Raw genomic sequence first — 16,453 nt, forward strand, 5'->3', positions numbered from 1 at the left:
GCTCCTCAGAAGTATAGAAGTATAAACGTTTCACCCCACCCAGCGGCAAGAAACGGTGACGTCACATCTGGAAAACGAAACCGAGGACTCGTAGTTTCCCGATAAGAAGCCAGACTCGTATTTAACCAAGCTGCAGCTGGGACTCAAACAGTTTGTGGCCGCAAACATTCATTTCGCACAGCGGACGTTTCACAGCACGTCAAATTTCTAACTTCTGACCTTTGAAACGTCAGAGTTTAAACCCAACTCTAGACTGGAACCTCGTCACCACAGGTAGGAGAGGTTTTTTTTTTATTAAAGCTGTCAGTGTTGTTACGTGGTTATTCATAAAATAAATGAAAGACATTAAAGAGAAATCGTTATGTATGTATGTACCTAAAACCTGCATTCAATTTAAATATTGACGTGCTTGTACTTTAATTTATGTTATAGCCAAACACTAAATTACTGAACACTATTTCAGGATTTAACACTGCAAAGGAGGTTTGTTTCGTAATATTAGATTACGTCCTTGGTTTGGTGCTGACTAGTAATCTGTCATCATAATTACCTGCTTCTCCTTTCTTGCTGTTCAGAAATGGTACTATAGCTACAGCTGCGAAATCACATTATTGACACTCACACTCACAACTACAAACTTGGTTTTTTTAGATTCTCTACATTTTAATGAATATTTTCATCAAACATCTCAAAGTTTAAGTTAACCTTTCATTGCATTTACTCAATTTGAACTATTCTAACATTGACAGATCAATATTTTTGTATAGTTGTAAAATTACTAAATGGCGTCATCTACAGGCAAACATGGACTTTAAAATTCATTCAAACAATTAACATGAATGCAAAATATAGTTCAAACGAAGTATAAATACATATAAATAACTATAGGGATTGAATATAAAATCTGGCTCAGCTATTTTTTATTTAAATACACCACCTTAATAGAAGTACTTAGTGAGATATGTCCCTATGTATGTGTGGGACAGAAAATCATGCAATTAGAAATGATTGGGTGGTAAATAGAGCCTTGAAGGCCCAGGTCACGTGACATTTTTTTCTTGCTTCTGTAGAAATGTCTAATCCGAAACCCCTGCTCATCCCGTGGCTGCGGGAAAGGATTGACAGCGGCAGGTATCCCGGTGTCCTCTGGACAAACCCAGAGCGGACAGAGTTCTCCATCCCATGGAAACACGCTCTGAGACAAGACTCCTCCGACACCGACGTTCTCATCTTTAAGGTAACTGTCACGGACATTAATTAAAAACATCAGTGTCAGTGAATTAAAAAGCAGTCACACACATGAATTTGACATTATGTCCTGTCCTGCTTTCACTTTCTTTCTTCACCGTAGGCCTGGGCAGCGGTAAGTGGGAACGGCCGGCCTCAGGGGGATTCCTCAGTCTGGAAGAGGAACTTCCGCAGCGCCCTCCGAGCTAAAGGCTTCAAACTGGTGGGCGACAACAAGAACGACCCTGCTAACCCTCATAAAGTGTTTCACTGGCCGGACGAGGCATCACCAAAAGGTGAGCGTCCACCAGGGCTCACAGTCACCCTTTAGTCCTGTGATTAGCTCTAATATAAATGACATACTAACAAAGAAGTGAATCAGATAATCAGAAAAAAAAATGTAATTACAAAATTAATGTAATAGCTTATTGTTCCGCCTGTGTATCCTAATTATTGTGCCAAGAAGGAAAAATATTATAATGCTTTATGCTCTTATTATTAGGGCAAAAAAAATTTCCCCTCGGGGATTAATAAAGTAAATACCTACCTACCTATTCTAAAACCAATTTCTTTACCTGTGTTGTATCCTGCATACTTTGATGCCTCTGTTTCTGTGATTGACAATTGTCAGCACGGAGTACCGTAGGTGGATTTGTAAATGAGGATGATAAGATTAAAGAGATGTTTCGGATGAGACAGTGAAGCAGAGGCCTCTGCTTCTTTCACTCTCAAAGGTAACTCTTCTGCTGGATCTCAGGAACAAGACGAGTCAGATTTGTTTGAGGATTGTGGCTTCCCCACACAAGAAGTAAGTGACTTGTGGGTTTAACTAGTAGGAACACAGGACGTTGGTAGATGTGTAATGATATAAATGAACATAAACTCATTCAGATGCGTATCTGTGAAACCTCAGAGCCAGGTTGTCCCATGCCTTAACGACATCCTCCACCTTACAGAAGAAACTGTGTTCATAGGTAAGGAATCTCCTCTTATACTTGTTATTTTCTGCCGGCATGAGTTATTGTCATAGAAAGGATATATCATTTAATGAAACTGTTATTTGCTAATGTTATAAATACAAATAAATGTCTGAATGTTTCTATTTGCCACCAGACCACTCAGCCAGCCAGGATATTCTCCAGGAGTGCCTGAAGGAACTGAACATCGGCCCTGAAGAAGGTAGACTTATTAGTCCTGCTCATCAAAAAACAAAAACAAAGGTGCTTTCCAAGAAACACACTTTTTCAGTTTCTCCAACTTTTCCACAGAGGGCACCGCCGGCTTTGAGCCTCCTCCTGAGCAACAGCAGCTACAGAATCAGGTCGTGATTGGTGAGTGCCCGTTGCCTGGGCAACAGCAGCATCCAGTCACGTTTGAGGGTGCAGCTGGTGAAACTGGGTTGCCTGAGCAACCGGCACATCCAATGGAGGGAGCTGTGGGAGGGGACTGTGATGGGCAGTTGGTGGCACAGTTCCTACATACAATGAACAAGACCAGCGATGGAGATAATTTCAGTAAGTTGGAGGGGATGTACACTGAAATGACATCCCTCAGAAAATATTCAAATTGAAGATATTTCACATGTTCCAGAGTGAGGACACCTTTTCTCTCCTGTTTCTGAATCCTCAGAGACTCAATTCAGGATATCGGTGTACTACAGAGGGGTGAAGGTGTCTGAGCAGATGATTGAGAATGAAGCAGGAGTCCGCTTAGTCTACAGGTAAACATCGAAATCATCAAAGGAAACATGTGACCAACGTTCAACATTCCCTGTTTAACTTCAAATCAAAAACTTTTTCACTTTCTCGCCACGACTCATGAGCTGAGAAGGTTGATACCACCCTTATATTTGTATGGTAAATATGTAGCTGAAAGCAGAACCTGTTGCGCTTAATTTAGCATGTAAACATGACAACTAGCTTGGCTCTCTTTGAAAGTAATAAAATCCACCTCCCAGCCCCTGTAAGGTTCATCAATTAACACATTTGATCTTGTTTGTTTAAAAGAAACAAAGCTAGATGTTTCATCTTGCACAGCTATGAGAGTGGTATCATCTCAAACTAATCTCGGCAACACTGACATATTTTCAAAAATGCACCATTGATGTCCTCAGGGATGTGAACGTTGTATAACCACTTTAAATGAAATGAAACATGTCGTCTCCACATCAGGCCTGAACTCATCGGGTCAGTTTTGGATCACCAGTCAGGCCTCTCCCTCATCTCTCTGCCAAGTCCCGGCGCCATGCTCGATCAAACCCAAGCCAGTCTGACCCAACGGATTCTGGACAAGCTGGGCGACGGCCTGGACGTGGGCGTGTCCGGCCATGTAGTCTACGGGCAGCGGCGGGGTGAAATCAAAGCCTTCTGGAGCGTCTCCAAGTTTGACCAGAGCAAACAGCCCCAAGAGATATCGAAACAGCCTCAGCCGCTCTACCTGTTCAGGGAGTTTGTGCGAGGTAGGTGAAATGAATAATTATCCAGCTTTTTGTTTGCGTGCACATGATGTGCAGTATCTTGTATGATGGCTCGGTACAGCGACTGATAGTCCTTTCCCTCCAGGAATACTGGACTTCATTGATGGGAAAGACTGCCCTCCCTGCTCCCTGTTGTTCTGCCTCGGGGAGAAGTGGCCTGACCCAGACGGCAGGCCTTGGGAGAAGAAACTCATCACAGTGGAGGTGAGAGAACTTTTAAATGATTAAAACACACAAACAGTGCTGTGCTCTCACAGACAGAGTTTCTGCAGCACAAACGTCTTTCAAATTTCATGAGTGATCAAACCTCTAAAATTGCGCACTCAAGGGAGCTGTACTCGGCAGCATTTTTCAGGAGGCAATTTTGTCTCAGTATTGATTAATAGAAGCGATTGAACAAAGCCTGAATGCCGATGCTGACAGCTGATCCTTCAGGTGTAAAGAGGTTTTCTCTGCCTCCACACAGGTGTGCAAGCAGAGAAATGAAAAGCTCATACAAATAAAGTTTCTTTGAAGAAACCAACTCTCAACCTTTCCTCGGCTTTCACGGCTACTCTCCTGCTCAAATTTGCCAATTTGCCCTTGTCATTCTAGTCATTGCATCTGACTTCTACTCCCTATTTTTTTTATTTTCTGTCTCAGGTGGTCCTGACTTCAATGGAGTTACTGAAGAATATGGCTGTTGTGGGCGGCGCATCTTCCCTTCAGTCTGTGGAGCTGCAGATGTCCCTCGAAGAGATGATGGAACTTTGCTGACACACTTTACTGTGCCTGAAGAAAGTCATTGTTTACCCTACTTTTTTTTTAGAACATTTCAGACCATCTTTTAAAAATTTTTTTTTATAAACATTTTATGATTTAATTTGACAGCCAATAGAATAGATCATGTAACAATAACAACTGTATTAATAGCGTCACTGGTGTTGTATTGGCTGGTACTTCACCTAGGACCATACAGTAAGTGATATTATTGCTGCTAGTGTTGTTGAAAATTAAGATCACATTTCCAAGACGTTGTTAGAATAAGAGCTAAAGAAAAGCACGCTGTCACTCAGCACAAAAGGTAAACAATCACTGTTGCACAGGCTTTTCAGGCACTGTACATTCTGCCCCAGTAAATATTGTGTTTGTGCTAAAAACTGGACTTCTTTCTTTGTTTTATAACAGCAGGTTTCCCTCTAAACCAACCTAATGATATTCAATCAGAAACACCACCTTGAAGCTGCCAGTCATCCTGCTTATGGTCTTATTTGTTACATTAATGATGTTTATGTCTCAGAATTAATGTGTTAATGTATTACATGCATCAGCTAAAGTGAAACAGTCACACTAACATATTATAATAAAACCTAAAAGCACAAACAGAATGAAAATGACAGTTCTGTCATAGCCAACGTCATAAACATAATGTTCAAGCTGATTCAACAGTGCAGATGTGATCAGAACATCTGGAATCCCTCTCAATGTTTTGACATTTAGCATCATTTTTTTTTTATCACTATACACCTGAGCTCATAATATGTTTGCAAACATCACAGCCTGTACAGATTGAAGTACATATTGTGCTATGCAGATGTGTGAGCTAATGAGTGCATGTATCAGATGTGGCTTGTTTGGAGTTTACTCAAAAAACGCTCTACAGAAGACAGAATGAAATTATACATCTCAAAACACATAACATCAGAATAGATTTTAGGACTTTATTAAAACATTTATGGGTATAATTATTACAATGAAAACAATGCCTTTTCAGGATCTATTCAGAATTTCTTTCTTAATTTAAACCAGCGTGACCTTTTTTCTTTTTGATATTATTCCAAAGAAGAATAAATAAATATCCTCTCTTGGGTTTATTCACGTGTCAGAATGCCTGGCTGGGTCCAAATGAAAACTACATCACATTTCTTTCCGTGTCATCCACACACTTAAAGAACACATATTTATACACTGACAAACTTCACAAAAGAAAAATCACAAAACTGAACAAATGGACTTGACATGATTCAGTTCTTTTCATCTTCACCTGCTTCTCCATCATTCTCCGATTCAGACTTGGCTTCCTCGTTGAGGGAATTTCCCCTTTGTCCTGACAACGGGACGAGCTTCCCTTCTGCATCCACTCCCATCGGTTGGATAATATTATCTCTGAAAACACACCGTGTAAAAGACATGGTCTATATAATCATGTAGTAACATTGTTGTCATCCTAGGAATTTAATAAAAATAGGTTTATACAGACAATCTTTATGTCAGTGGTGATTTGTAAAAAAATACAAATCTATATTTCTGACAATAACTTGTCATGAAGCTTCCTCTGCAAATGTCAAGAGGAAATATTAACTTTAAACAAACAGAGTGTTGATGCACATGATTATTTTATCTTATAGGCTACATATGTATGAATAACATATTCCTTACAGGTGTCATAATACTTTGATAAACTGAGATTTAAGATGTTTTTCTCATGCTATATTTTGAACAGCAGTTAATTGTCTTTGCTCTTAAAAATGAAAATCAGGTTTTCAGACTCTCATATCTTTAATACCATCAGACAGATTCTTAAGGTGCATGTCTGTTTTTTGCCGACCTGGACAGCTTGTTGAAGAGCATGATCAGCCTCCTGGCCTCCTCCTCCTTCTCCTCCTCTGTCATGCCTTCCATGGGGTCCGGCTGATCTGCCTCCACCCGCCCCGTCACCGGGTTGATGCGGTCTTTGACCTGCCGGTACTCCTCTGTGTCTGAGTCAGAGTCGCTGGAGTAATGGGCGTCAGAGGTGGAGGTCCTGGCTGCCTGCCCACCCAGCAGACCTCTGGTGACCAGCAGGCCCGCTGCATTCCCGTAACCTGTGTACTTCACAAAACGGCTCACTAGGAGAAGAAGAGGAGGTGATGGGGAGCGGCGGGTGGGGAGAAAGTGAATGAATACGCTGAAATTAATGCCGACAAAAAACACTGCGATATTTTTAAACAGGTGTGGAAGAAAGGTGTACAAAAAAACATGATCAACACCAACAATGATTTGAATTGTACTAATATACAGCATATGTGGACATTTTGAAAATAGGGTTTATCGTTTAAAAAAAAATCTTACATATATTCAGTGAACCCATATAAAATATCAAGAAAATATATAGAACAAATATTAAAATATCAGGTGAATGTAAAGGGACATTAAAATTCATCCCATAATTCCAACACACAACATTTTATCTTTATAAATAGACTGTAATTTACTTTATTCCCACAGTAATAGTGTTTAGTCTTACCGTTTTCCTTGCAGAGGACAAAGATGAGGTCAGCGGCACAGTGTTTGACGTCTGTGTCCAGATGAGTCATGAGACGAATCAGACGACTCTTGACTGTGGAGCCTTCCTCCGGCCTGTGAGATACGTCTCTCAGAGGAGGCAGGATCTAATGAGGGGGGTAAATTGTCATTTCAGTGGTCTTTAATCTAATGAAAAAAATTCTGCAACTACACACTGATGAGCAAAAACAATGTAACCACTTACAGGTGAACCGAATAATGTTAATTGAGTTCAAGGTCAAGGTCCATGTTGTACTAATTATTAAATGGTAAATGTTCTGCACGTATATTGTGCGTTTTTTACCCTTGTGGTGCTTTACAATTTGCCTCCCATTCACTCATTCACACATGAATGGTGACAGAGCCGCCCTGCAAGTTGCTCGCCTGCAATCAGGAGACACTTGGGGTTCAGTCTTTCCTCCGACACTGAAACTTTAGTGGTTCAGGAGGACAGGAGGACCCTGTTGTAAAGACCTGAGCAGCTTTGACACAGGTCAGATGACTGGGGAGGTGCATCTCTGAAAGTTAATGTTTGTAGGTCGCCTCTGGTCAGAAATGCTGAGGTGCTCTGCTGCAGGGTGAGCTGGAACGAGTTTGATTTGCAGCAGCAGCTTCAACTCACAGTCATCTCTCTGCCAGATAGTACTGGGAGCCTTCCCTCTTAGAAAGTCCATGTCTCAATAGATCAGAGCGGTTTTGGTGGCACACAAAGGACCAACAGCATATTAGAGATTAAGGATGGTCATAATATTCTTGCTCATTAGTGTAATTCACATATTGTAAAAAGGAAAATGTGACATGTTTTGTGTCATATTACATGTTTCCTGATGTAGTGGCGTGTTTCTCTGTGGACCCTGCAGCTCTCTGTCAGCAGATTGAAGATCGGCGTCAGCTTCTCTTTGATCTTATCACCCTGGAAAACAGACAAACGAGGAAACCCCTCTCCGGTTATTTCAGTATTGTTATTGCAGATGGTCTCTCTTTTACAACCAAAAATGTAAACTTTTTTCAGAAGTAAAGTCTTGGATTTGGATTTTCATATTGCTTTGTCCCTCACCGACTCCAGGCGTCTCTCCATGAACATCAGTAGGGTGTGGACACAGTCCATGTTGACCCCCTGACACTGCTCAGAGCCTGGCAACAGAGGCCCCATCAGCAGCACGTCGAGACACTGGAGAGGCAGCGCTGACAACAGGTTGACTGTGTGACTGTGAACAGGGAAACAAAGTATGTGGTTTTCTTTGGCAGGATGAGTCATTATATACTGGTAAACACAAAAATACAATAAATGGTAAACACATGATCAGATACTAAATTAAAACGATGTGTCAATATGAAAGTGAAATTTAGGAGGAAAACTAAACTTCTACATATTTACATTTTACAACCTGGAATACCATTTTCAGTTAACAAACCCAGGGTAGGGCTGAAGGTGTTCCCACCACACACTAAATTAAAAATGGTACTTGTAATCTCAGAACCAGTTGTTCTTTACAAATTAGTATGTAAATGGATTATAAAGTTCTTGTACTTTTATGACAGTATTATCTATTATCTTTTTAGAAAACAAATTTGTCAGACAGGCTATAATAGTGAAGATTAAATGTTATAGTTCTTTACCTCATTTATGATTGTATTAAACATGGTGTAATCGCAAGATTTTATAGTATGAATATATATAGTGTCGAGTTACAGAATTAGAAAATAAGCCTGATTTAAAAAAAAAAAAAAAGTGCAAACATCTGTCTACATGTTATTCCTGATGATTATCTTCACTATTATCTTTCAGTCTAACTTCCCTTCACGCTCACCCCTGCAGATCATCAGCGTCATCCGACAGCACACACTTCCTCATCAGGCAGACACGCAGGAGCGCCACCAGGTGTCGGTAAAGAGCTGCATCGTCCTGAAGGGGGACAAAACTTACAGTTCAGCTCCTTTCTTTCTTCATCTGGACTCATCATGTATAAGATACAGTTGAGATGGAAAAGGCCATACAGGGTAGGTTTTGATTTAATTTGGTCTTTAGTAAATTTCATGTATTTCCTCAAATAATAGCTGGCAGATGTGTCTGATCAAAGCCTTATTATAAATATCTACTGTTTATACTGACTAGCTCTAAAAAGTAAACATCATTTCCAATTTCCTGAAATTTGAACTGTTCCTACTGTATGTGACTCTTTTGTCCTGCTCTTTTATTACACCTGAAGGCTGACAGGTTTATCACCCCCTCATGCTCACTGACCTCACTTGGCTCCTGCCTGTGGGTGCTGTAGGTGATATTGAAGAGGATTTTGAGGACCTCTATGATGCGCTGAGAGGCTTCCAGGGAGATGGGCGCTGCCGCTGGGTCCAGCACACACTCGTACTGTTCCTTCCACTGCACCTCCAAGCCGCTCTCCAAGGCTGCTGTGAGGATGGACACCCCTCCCTCCTGTGAGAGGAAAGAGAAAAAGGTTGAGGGCACGACGAAAAGATGTAAAGTGACGTGTTTCTTGGTGGGATGTGAGGTTATGTCACCTGCTGGAGTTGAGTGCTGAGCTCTGGCCGTAGCGCAGTGATGAGGAACATGAGGCGTAGTTCATAAAACTGAACACTGGAGGGAGACAAGCAGCTGGCACTGGAGGACAGACGCTCTGTGAGACCACACATAAGCCTGACAGAGAAGACAAGCAAGAGGTTAGCTGTCTGGAAGTATGTTGATTTACACAAAAACAAAAAGTGAAGGTTAGGAAAAATTTGAATGACACCGTCCCTCACAGTTCTGTCTCATTCTGCCCTGTCAGGTTTCACTGCAGTTTGCACTTTGAATTGTATTTGTAAAAATGACCTTCACCAGAGCGAGAATGAACTTGTTGCTTGCAGGCAGAGGAGGACGTATGTGTATACAGTTGTCAGGATCATCAAATTATTTCTAGGGCATGCCTCTGCTTTTTTCACAATGGCTTTCTCCCTTTTTGATTGTTGAAACTCTGAGCCTCAAAAAAGCCTCATGTTTGTGATTATTTGTGAGATCGTGTGTGTGTGTGTGTGTGTGTGTGTGTGTGTGTGTGTGTGTGTCGGTCTGTGTGTCAGTGTGTGTCCTGTGAGGAATCACACCTGAGAGCACTGAACCTTCCCTGCGCCCAGGTGCTGTTGTACACCACATTACACAACACCTTCATGGCCTCTTTTCTCTGTGCTTCCTCTCCAGACTGTCCTTCGTCCTCCTCTTCCTCCACCTCCATCTTGCTCTCTCTGCGGTCTTTCCTCCCCCGCTCCAGCACCTTGTGATGGGTGCCGCCCCTGTGCATTTCGTTGATGCTGGTCCTGTGGCTCCCGAACCAGCTGATGCTGTCAAGATCGGCGCTGTTGGCGACGCTGATGTCACTCTTGGCATCGTCATCGAGGGCAAAGCCCTCCTCGTTCTGGTCATTGGCCCCAGCTTCGCCTTCGTCCTCATCGGTGTGAACCTGTAGCACTTTGGCTTCGGCAAGAGAAGCGATGATGTTATCGTAGAAGTCACAGTCAGGGTCGTTGGCTTCGTCACTGACATCACTTGTGGTCAGCCCGGCTAGTTTGGCCAGAGTCAGGAGAGCACTGTCGGTCACAAATGGGCCCAGGACCTTTTTGTCCCTGGACAGGATCCTCAGGGTGCGCAGAGATACTCTCAACAGACGACATTTGACCCCTGTCCTTATGAACCTCATGAGGACAACAGCTAAATTCTGAGGGCAGGGACAGAGGCACATTTACAGAAATTTAGTTTGGCAGCACTTTTCAAATGAGCTAACGACAAGCAGAGAGTGACAGGTACCTGTCTGAGGATGAGACCTCGATCCTCTTGGTCGTACTCGTCACTGTCGGAGTCAGAATCAGGGTAGTCCCTCACTTTATTCTTCTTGAACTGGTACAGCAGTTAAAAGGAAAAATCAAATCAAAACTTCTGACACTTTTCTACAATTTATGGATTAGTTCAGAGCATTTAATGTGCAATTGAAACTGTACCTCTTCTAGTTTTTTTTGCTGTTGGAGGTGGACAATCCATTTCAAGCGAGCAATGTAACAGCAGAGAGAGGAAATAGTTTTATTAGGAGTCCTCCGAAGAGTTAGAGCAAAGAGTTTCCTCTAAACAGAAATGCGCTGAACAATTTCAGGATGAAATGGGAGAACTCCAAACCCAAGAGGGCCTTATTGCTGTGGCTGATATGTTGTTTCTGGATTAATTTAGTCATGTCTGCAGGTGATCAGTCTGTAATTGTTAGTTTGAACATAATATACTTACCATTAAACAATAAAGTAAAAAGGAACTAGACTGGATAGGATTAGGATGGGAAAGTAAACAAATACATTCAAATTACATTACATTTAAATGAAAAATGTATTTAATTAGAAATTTAAAAAAAAATACATAACATTAACATTACATTAAATGTATTTAAATTGACTTGGAGCTACTTTTAGTTATAAAAATGCTTTGTGAATTACTTTTAGACCAAAATCTCTCAAGGCCTCTAAAGTTAGGACTGACACACCTCCTTGTTTCGAAGAGTTTCTCCAAACTCTGACAGTTAGCGGTGCGCTGATTATTCAATCACTCTGCCTGCTCTCAATCTGCCTGAGCAGGCAAGGATAGAGGATCAGGAACAACTGATACAGCAGAATTACTAATCGCAGACAGATTGTGGGGTGGGGTTGGGGAGGGGTGGATGAGATGGAGTTGTGGCGTGAAGGGAGGGTTAAGGTGAGGTTTTGAGAAACACTGAGAGGACAGTGGCGGTGAACGTACAGGTGCAGAAGAACAAACCAACTTACTTTCCTTTTTTCGCTCTCCTCTGCATCAAAGAAGAAGCACTGTGCGTACTGCAGGAGACACCCAAAAAAACAACACAAAAGGTCTGCACACGCCAGGATCAGCAGTGTGTGGTGTACGCGTGAGCTTCTTGTGTGCTCTGTGTTACCTCTTTGTTGAACTCCTGCAGCTGCATCTGAACACCGTTCCCATCCCCCTGCTTGATGCACTGGATAATCCCCTCCACGTCCACGTCCATGCTTCCTGCACACACACACACACACACACACACACACACACACACACACACACACACACACACACACACACACACACACACACACACACACACACACACACACACACACACACACACACACACACACACACACACACACACACACAGACAGAGATCATTCAGTCCATAACTAAATTAAAGTTGCACAACAATAATGACGATGGTGGTGAGTGACAGGGGTTGTGCATTATCAAATACAGTAATAATAAATACAGTTGTACATAATGCATAATACATGTCTGCTGTAGACCCAGAAAGTGGGAATAGAAGCCAATAAATGTGACATTAAATGACAGAAATTACAGATTTTCTGTCAGGTACTCATTCTACTTTTGATCTTCATCACTACCACTTAAAATTGATCAATAAAAGACACTTCCTAAGCAATGACAGTGAATCTGTACGTAATAATTGTCCATATTGAGATGAAATTTCTGCTCAAATAAATAAGCCAGTGGACAGGTTACAGATTATGTTTGTCTAAACTTACCTTGTGCAGTTCAGTTTATCAGACAGGTGATTCTGTAGAGATAAGAAATCCCCTTAAATCTGACAATCCAAAGTGATAGCACCGCTCCAACTTCGCTTCAGTTTGCTTCCCAGTGTTTCTCACTCCTCTGTGCTGTGTTCTACTGTTGCATTTGTTCAATTCAATTGCTTTCCAGTCACCCTCACACACTCAGCCTACCTCACTCTCTCTGTCTCTCTCTCTTTAATCCAAAGAGAGATGCAGAAGCCATGGAGTGTTTATGATTATAATCCACTAATGGACTCTAAGCTTATATCTCTCAGTGTTGACCCTCTAACCTTTTACAGGTTTTCCCGACTTGTGCCGCACAGCTCTTTCTCTTTCTCTCTCTGTTTGTCCAGCTTTAACACTCTTTTACTTAAATCTGGTGATAGCTCAGGAGAAACAAAAATAACCATCAAGATTCTGCTTTTTAAAAAAATTTTTTTATCATCTTTAGCTGTTGCATAACCCCACTGGAGATACTGATGGCCCTGCTGAACTCGAAAAGCACTGCTGAGCAATGCATCTACAGAGTGACCTCAGATAACACTGATATTTTCCAGCTTATAGTTTACTGCTTAAAACATTTGTATTGGTATTCACCAAAATTATCAATCAAGTCCAAATGAGATTGAACTAATTAACTGCAATGTAAATATAATCGTGCTGTTTGTGTAAACTCCCACAAGATGGCACTCTTTCCATAGTTGGGTCCAGTCTGCTCAGATTTATCTCATGCACAATACCATATGTGCACAACTGTGCCTTATACTTAATGTATATTTGAACATTTTACCCTTGCCATGAACTACAGATGGTGCTGATCTACACCAACCGATCTACAACAGAAATCAGTCTGCACTGATGGTTGACAACAAACATACTGCTCTTTCATTTTTTTTATTCCAGTAAATAAGCTGTTTTCGTTTTCAACTTGACTAACTTTCATCTGCTGCACTCAGTGTTCTGCGAAGCTCAAAAAGAAGTTCATACACTTGTGTAAAGTGTAAGTTAAGTGCCCTGACAGATGAAATCTGTGAGACGATGATATGTGAGTGGATGACAGGCTTTCCTGGCAGGATGCTCACTCTTGTGCCCAGTGGGTAAAGGAAACAGGCCCGGGACGCTGAAGTGAACGGCTGGTTGCTGCAGGCTCACAACAACAGGATGCACACCACGTCAGCGATAGTGGGAGAAAAGTCAGAGGAGTCCTCACAGAGCGCTCTCCTGGAAGTAAACGCATATTCCTTCAAGATGAATCAGATGGAGGATATCAATAAGTCAGAGCTGCGGGAGACGGAGGACCCTCAGTGACCTCTAAAACTAGTGGAAGAAAACAAGCATCACTGACACAATCCAGGACTTTCAACTATTGTCCTGACACAGACTTACATCATGACACACAGTACGTCATATTACCTGGGACACAATACACTGCATGTAGTCTAAACACAATTGACCTCTACATGTAGAAGCTTGAGTAGGTCAATCAACTCGTAAGAATTTCTTTAGGACAGAGTGAATGGATCTTAATGTTTTTGTTTGTATGATTTTTCCCATGTAATGAGCCCCTTGTATAGTATGTCTATTATATGGTAAATATCTGTAAACTAAGGATTCCATTAAACTATAACCTGTTACTTATGATGATATTAACATATTGTTATTTTTGATTTAAGGCAAATTTATTTTTGTTCACGCATTAGAATGTATTTTAAAAGGACATTGTAGTAATCAAATATTGTTTTATAGTCCCCCTTCACTCACAGTGTGTTTTACTTATTGATAATTCACTTGTATGTTTCAGCATCGCTGGGCAGTGTGATGTTCGTGCAGTTTAATACTAGAAGGCTGTTTTCATTTTCATTTGCTAAACAGGGAAAGTTTCTCTGAACCCACCTTGTGTTTTCATTAGGCTTTGTTACACCATAACGAGTTAGGAAGTCAGTCATGGGCTTATATACAACTTAAACATGCATGATGTTTAACACACATCTTTCTTCTCTCTGGACACACCTCTGCTTACAAATACATCACAGTGTGTCATAAATTATGTTTATTTAGAGCTTTTTTTTTAAGAAAAAACAAAAATCATATATGATAATATTATATAATCTAATAGATAATAATATATCTACATATCAAGATCTTCATTTAAATGATAAATGTGGCAATTACATATATCTTTTATATGGATTCATAACTACTTCTAATTGGCCTGCAAGGATCAAAAACATCCGGATATAGATTAAAAAAAAATGAATATGATTTCTCTTGAATCAGTCCTCATTCATTAATGTAAATTGCTCTAAAGCTTTTTTTTTTTTTTTTTTTACATAGAGTGCATTTAAAATGTTCCCTCACTCATGTTTACGTCATAAGCGATTGGTTTGCTCAAAACTAAGCAGGTATGGAGGAGCAGGTCTACCAGGAGGCTGTGCTTCCTTTTGGCACGCAGTCTCTGTTACCATCATGTGTCATCCAATCAACACTTGCCGTAATCCATTTCGAATTACATATGAAATCATAATCATTTGACTGCTAATGCTCCTGTGTGCACGCACGACACTGATGACTCAGTGCATTCCTCTGACAATGCAAACTGTCCAGATGGTAGTCACAGGAAGGGTCCATAATAAACAGGAGATGAAGTTGTGAATTAAAGAGAAGGAACGGGGCTGAGAAACAGAGTATGCACACCAGACAACATGAAATGTGACACTAGATCCCCGGGGACAAACTGTGTAATTTAAAGATTGTAAATTACTGGATGATTTCCTGCGTAGATGTAACTAGGTGGCCATGAGTCAAACTTGGAAAGTTTCTAATTTCTTAATTCCATGATTATTTTTAAATGGACTAACTAAAGTGATAAACAATCCTAGATAATTTGATTATAAAAGACTAATATCTCTAAAACTTGATTTATAATCTTGAGCAAAGCTGTGAGATCAAGGAGTTGTTTGTCAGACATCGTTTGTGGGGCAGTGGATGTGAGCGAAGGAAATTTCAGGAATAAACACGGTGACGACATGCATTACTCAAGGGGAAAAGGCACAGGAAAAATGGAGCGATAAAGAAAAGCCTGGAGGAGAATTGGGGTTATTTTGGGCTCGGCGGGCTTCCTGCAGGTGATGGAAATGAAAGAATGATTTCTGGAACAATTGCTCAGCAGCAAGTGAAGTGAGGGAGGACAGGGATGGAGGAGGATGTGGCGAGGTGGGGGCAGCCTGCTGGAGCACACAGTTAACATAAGAATCAATGTAAACATCACAAAAGGTCACTTTAAATACAATGTTGTGTTTGGCTGCTGTTGTTTGAAGATTGTTTACGTTTGCTCTCGTAAATAGGGAATAAAACTGCCACCATTAACTGAGGAATTACAAGTGTGTGAGTTGGTCTGCCAGGATAATGACAGCATTACGGACACACCCCTTCACCCTGCCATCACACTATAAAGGACCAGAGGTAGAGAGGGATGACAGACTTCAACATCCAACAATCAACAAGAGACCGCGAATGGTTTACTTAACAAGCCACAGAAGAGTTTTGTATTTCCTTGGGGGTAAGCGTCATCCAAGATGCATGTTTGTGTCTTTATTAACTCTTCTTGTCACAAAATGTTGTGCCTTTAATAAGTGTTTTTAATAAGTCAGATCAGAGCAGTATTCTTTCCTCAGCATCCCTAATTTTTTTTTACAATTTTTTTCATCTTTAAACCACAGGCCAGTGCGGTATGGAGATAGCTGTTCTGCTGTTGCTCATTGTGCCTTTGACTACTGCCTCTCCACTGAGACTAACTCAAAGGTAAGTGAAAAACATCAGCAAAGACACAGCTCACAACAGAAAAGAAACACTGACAGTAAA

The 16,453-nt window shown here is 41.1% G+C and overlaps 2 protein-coding genes across 2 annotated transcripts; one reads left to right on the forward strand and one right to left on the reverse strand.

The window, feature by feature from the left end:
- Positions 1-107: 107 nt before the first annotated feature.
- irf3 (interferon regulatory factor 3) lies at positions 108-4,704 on the forward strand. The gene is made up of 11 exons (XM_069691243.1): positions 108-273; positions 1,071-1,237; positions 1,352-1,523; positions 1,962-2,035; positions 2,141-2,201; positions 2,341-2,406; positions 2,496-2,741; positions 2,857-2,947; positions 3,399-3,685; positions 3,789-3,907; positions 4,346-4,704. The coding sequence occupies exons 2-11, from the start codon at positions 1,073-1,075 to the stop codon at positions 4,457-4,459; spliced, it is 1,395 nt and encodes a 464-aa protein (XP_069547344.1). The 5' UTR covers positions 108-273; positions 1,071-1,072; the 3' UTR covers positions 4,460-4,704.
- A 720-nt stretch (positions 4,705-5,424) lies between these two features.
- On the reverse strand, positions 5,425-12,036 carry LOC138616723 (synembryn-A). The gene is made up of 13 exons (XM_069691244.1): positions 11,947-12,036; positions 11,801-11,848; positions 10,994-11,011; positions 10,803-10,892; positions 10,106-10,713; positions 9,527-9,662; positions 9,252-9,440; positions 8,818-8,912; positions 8,064-8,214; positions 7,824-7,919; positions 6,969-7,113; positions 6,291-6,570; positions 5,425-5,848 (listed from the first exon to the last, which is right to left on the reverse strand). The coding sequence occupies exons 1-13, from the start codon at positions 12,034-12,036 to the stop codon at positions 5,707-5,709; spliced, it is 2,088 nt and encodes a 695-aa protein (XP_069547345.1). The 3' UTR covers positions 5,425-5,706.
- Positions 12,037-16,453: the final 4,417 nt, after the last annotated feature.

This window comes from Brachyistius frenatus, unplaced genomic scaffold (assembly GCF_029030835.1).
Source record: "Brachyistius frenatus isolate BFR_SWC_R1_liver_20210118 unplaced genomic scaffold, ASM2903083v1 Contig_11, whole genome shotgun sequence".
Classification (NCBI taxonomy): domain Eukaryota; kingdom Metazoa; phylum Chordata; class Actinopteri; family Embiotocidae; genus Brachyistius; species Brachyistius frenatus.

Coding starts and splice junctions, on each gene's coding strand:
- irf3 (XM_069691243.1), top strand. CDS start 1,073: ATGTCTAATCCGAAACCCCTGCTCATCCCGTGGCTGCGGGAAAGGATT. Junction 1,238..1,351: donor CCGACGTTCTCATCTTTAAG/GTAACTGTCACG, acceptor TCTTCACCGTAG/GCCTGGGCAGCGGTAAGTGG. Junction 3,686..3,788: donor GTTCAGGGAGTTTGTGCGAG/GTAGGTGAAATG, acceptor CTTTCCCTCCAG/GAATACTGGACTTCATTGAT.
- LOC138616723 (XM_069691244.1), bottom strand. CDS start 12,036: ATGGACGTGGACGTGGAGGGGATTATCCAGTGCATCAAGCAGGGGGAT. Junction 10,714..10,802: donor GAGGTCTCATCCTCAGACAG/GTACCTGTCACT, acceptor CCCTGCCCTCAG/AATTTAGCTGTTGTCCTCAT. Junction 7,920..8,063: donor TGGAGAGACGCCTGGAGTCG/GTGAGGGACAAA, acceptor TCTGTTTTCCAG/GGTGATAAGATCAAAGAGAA.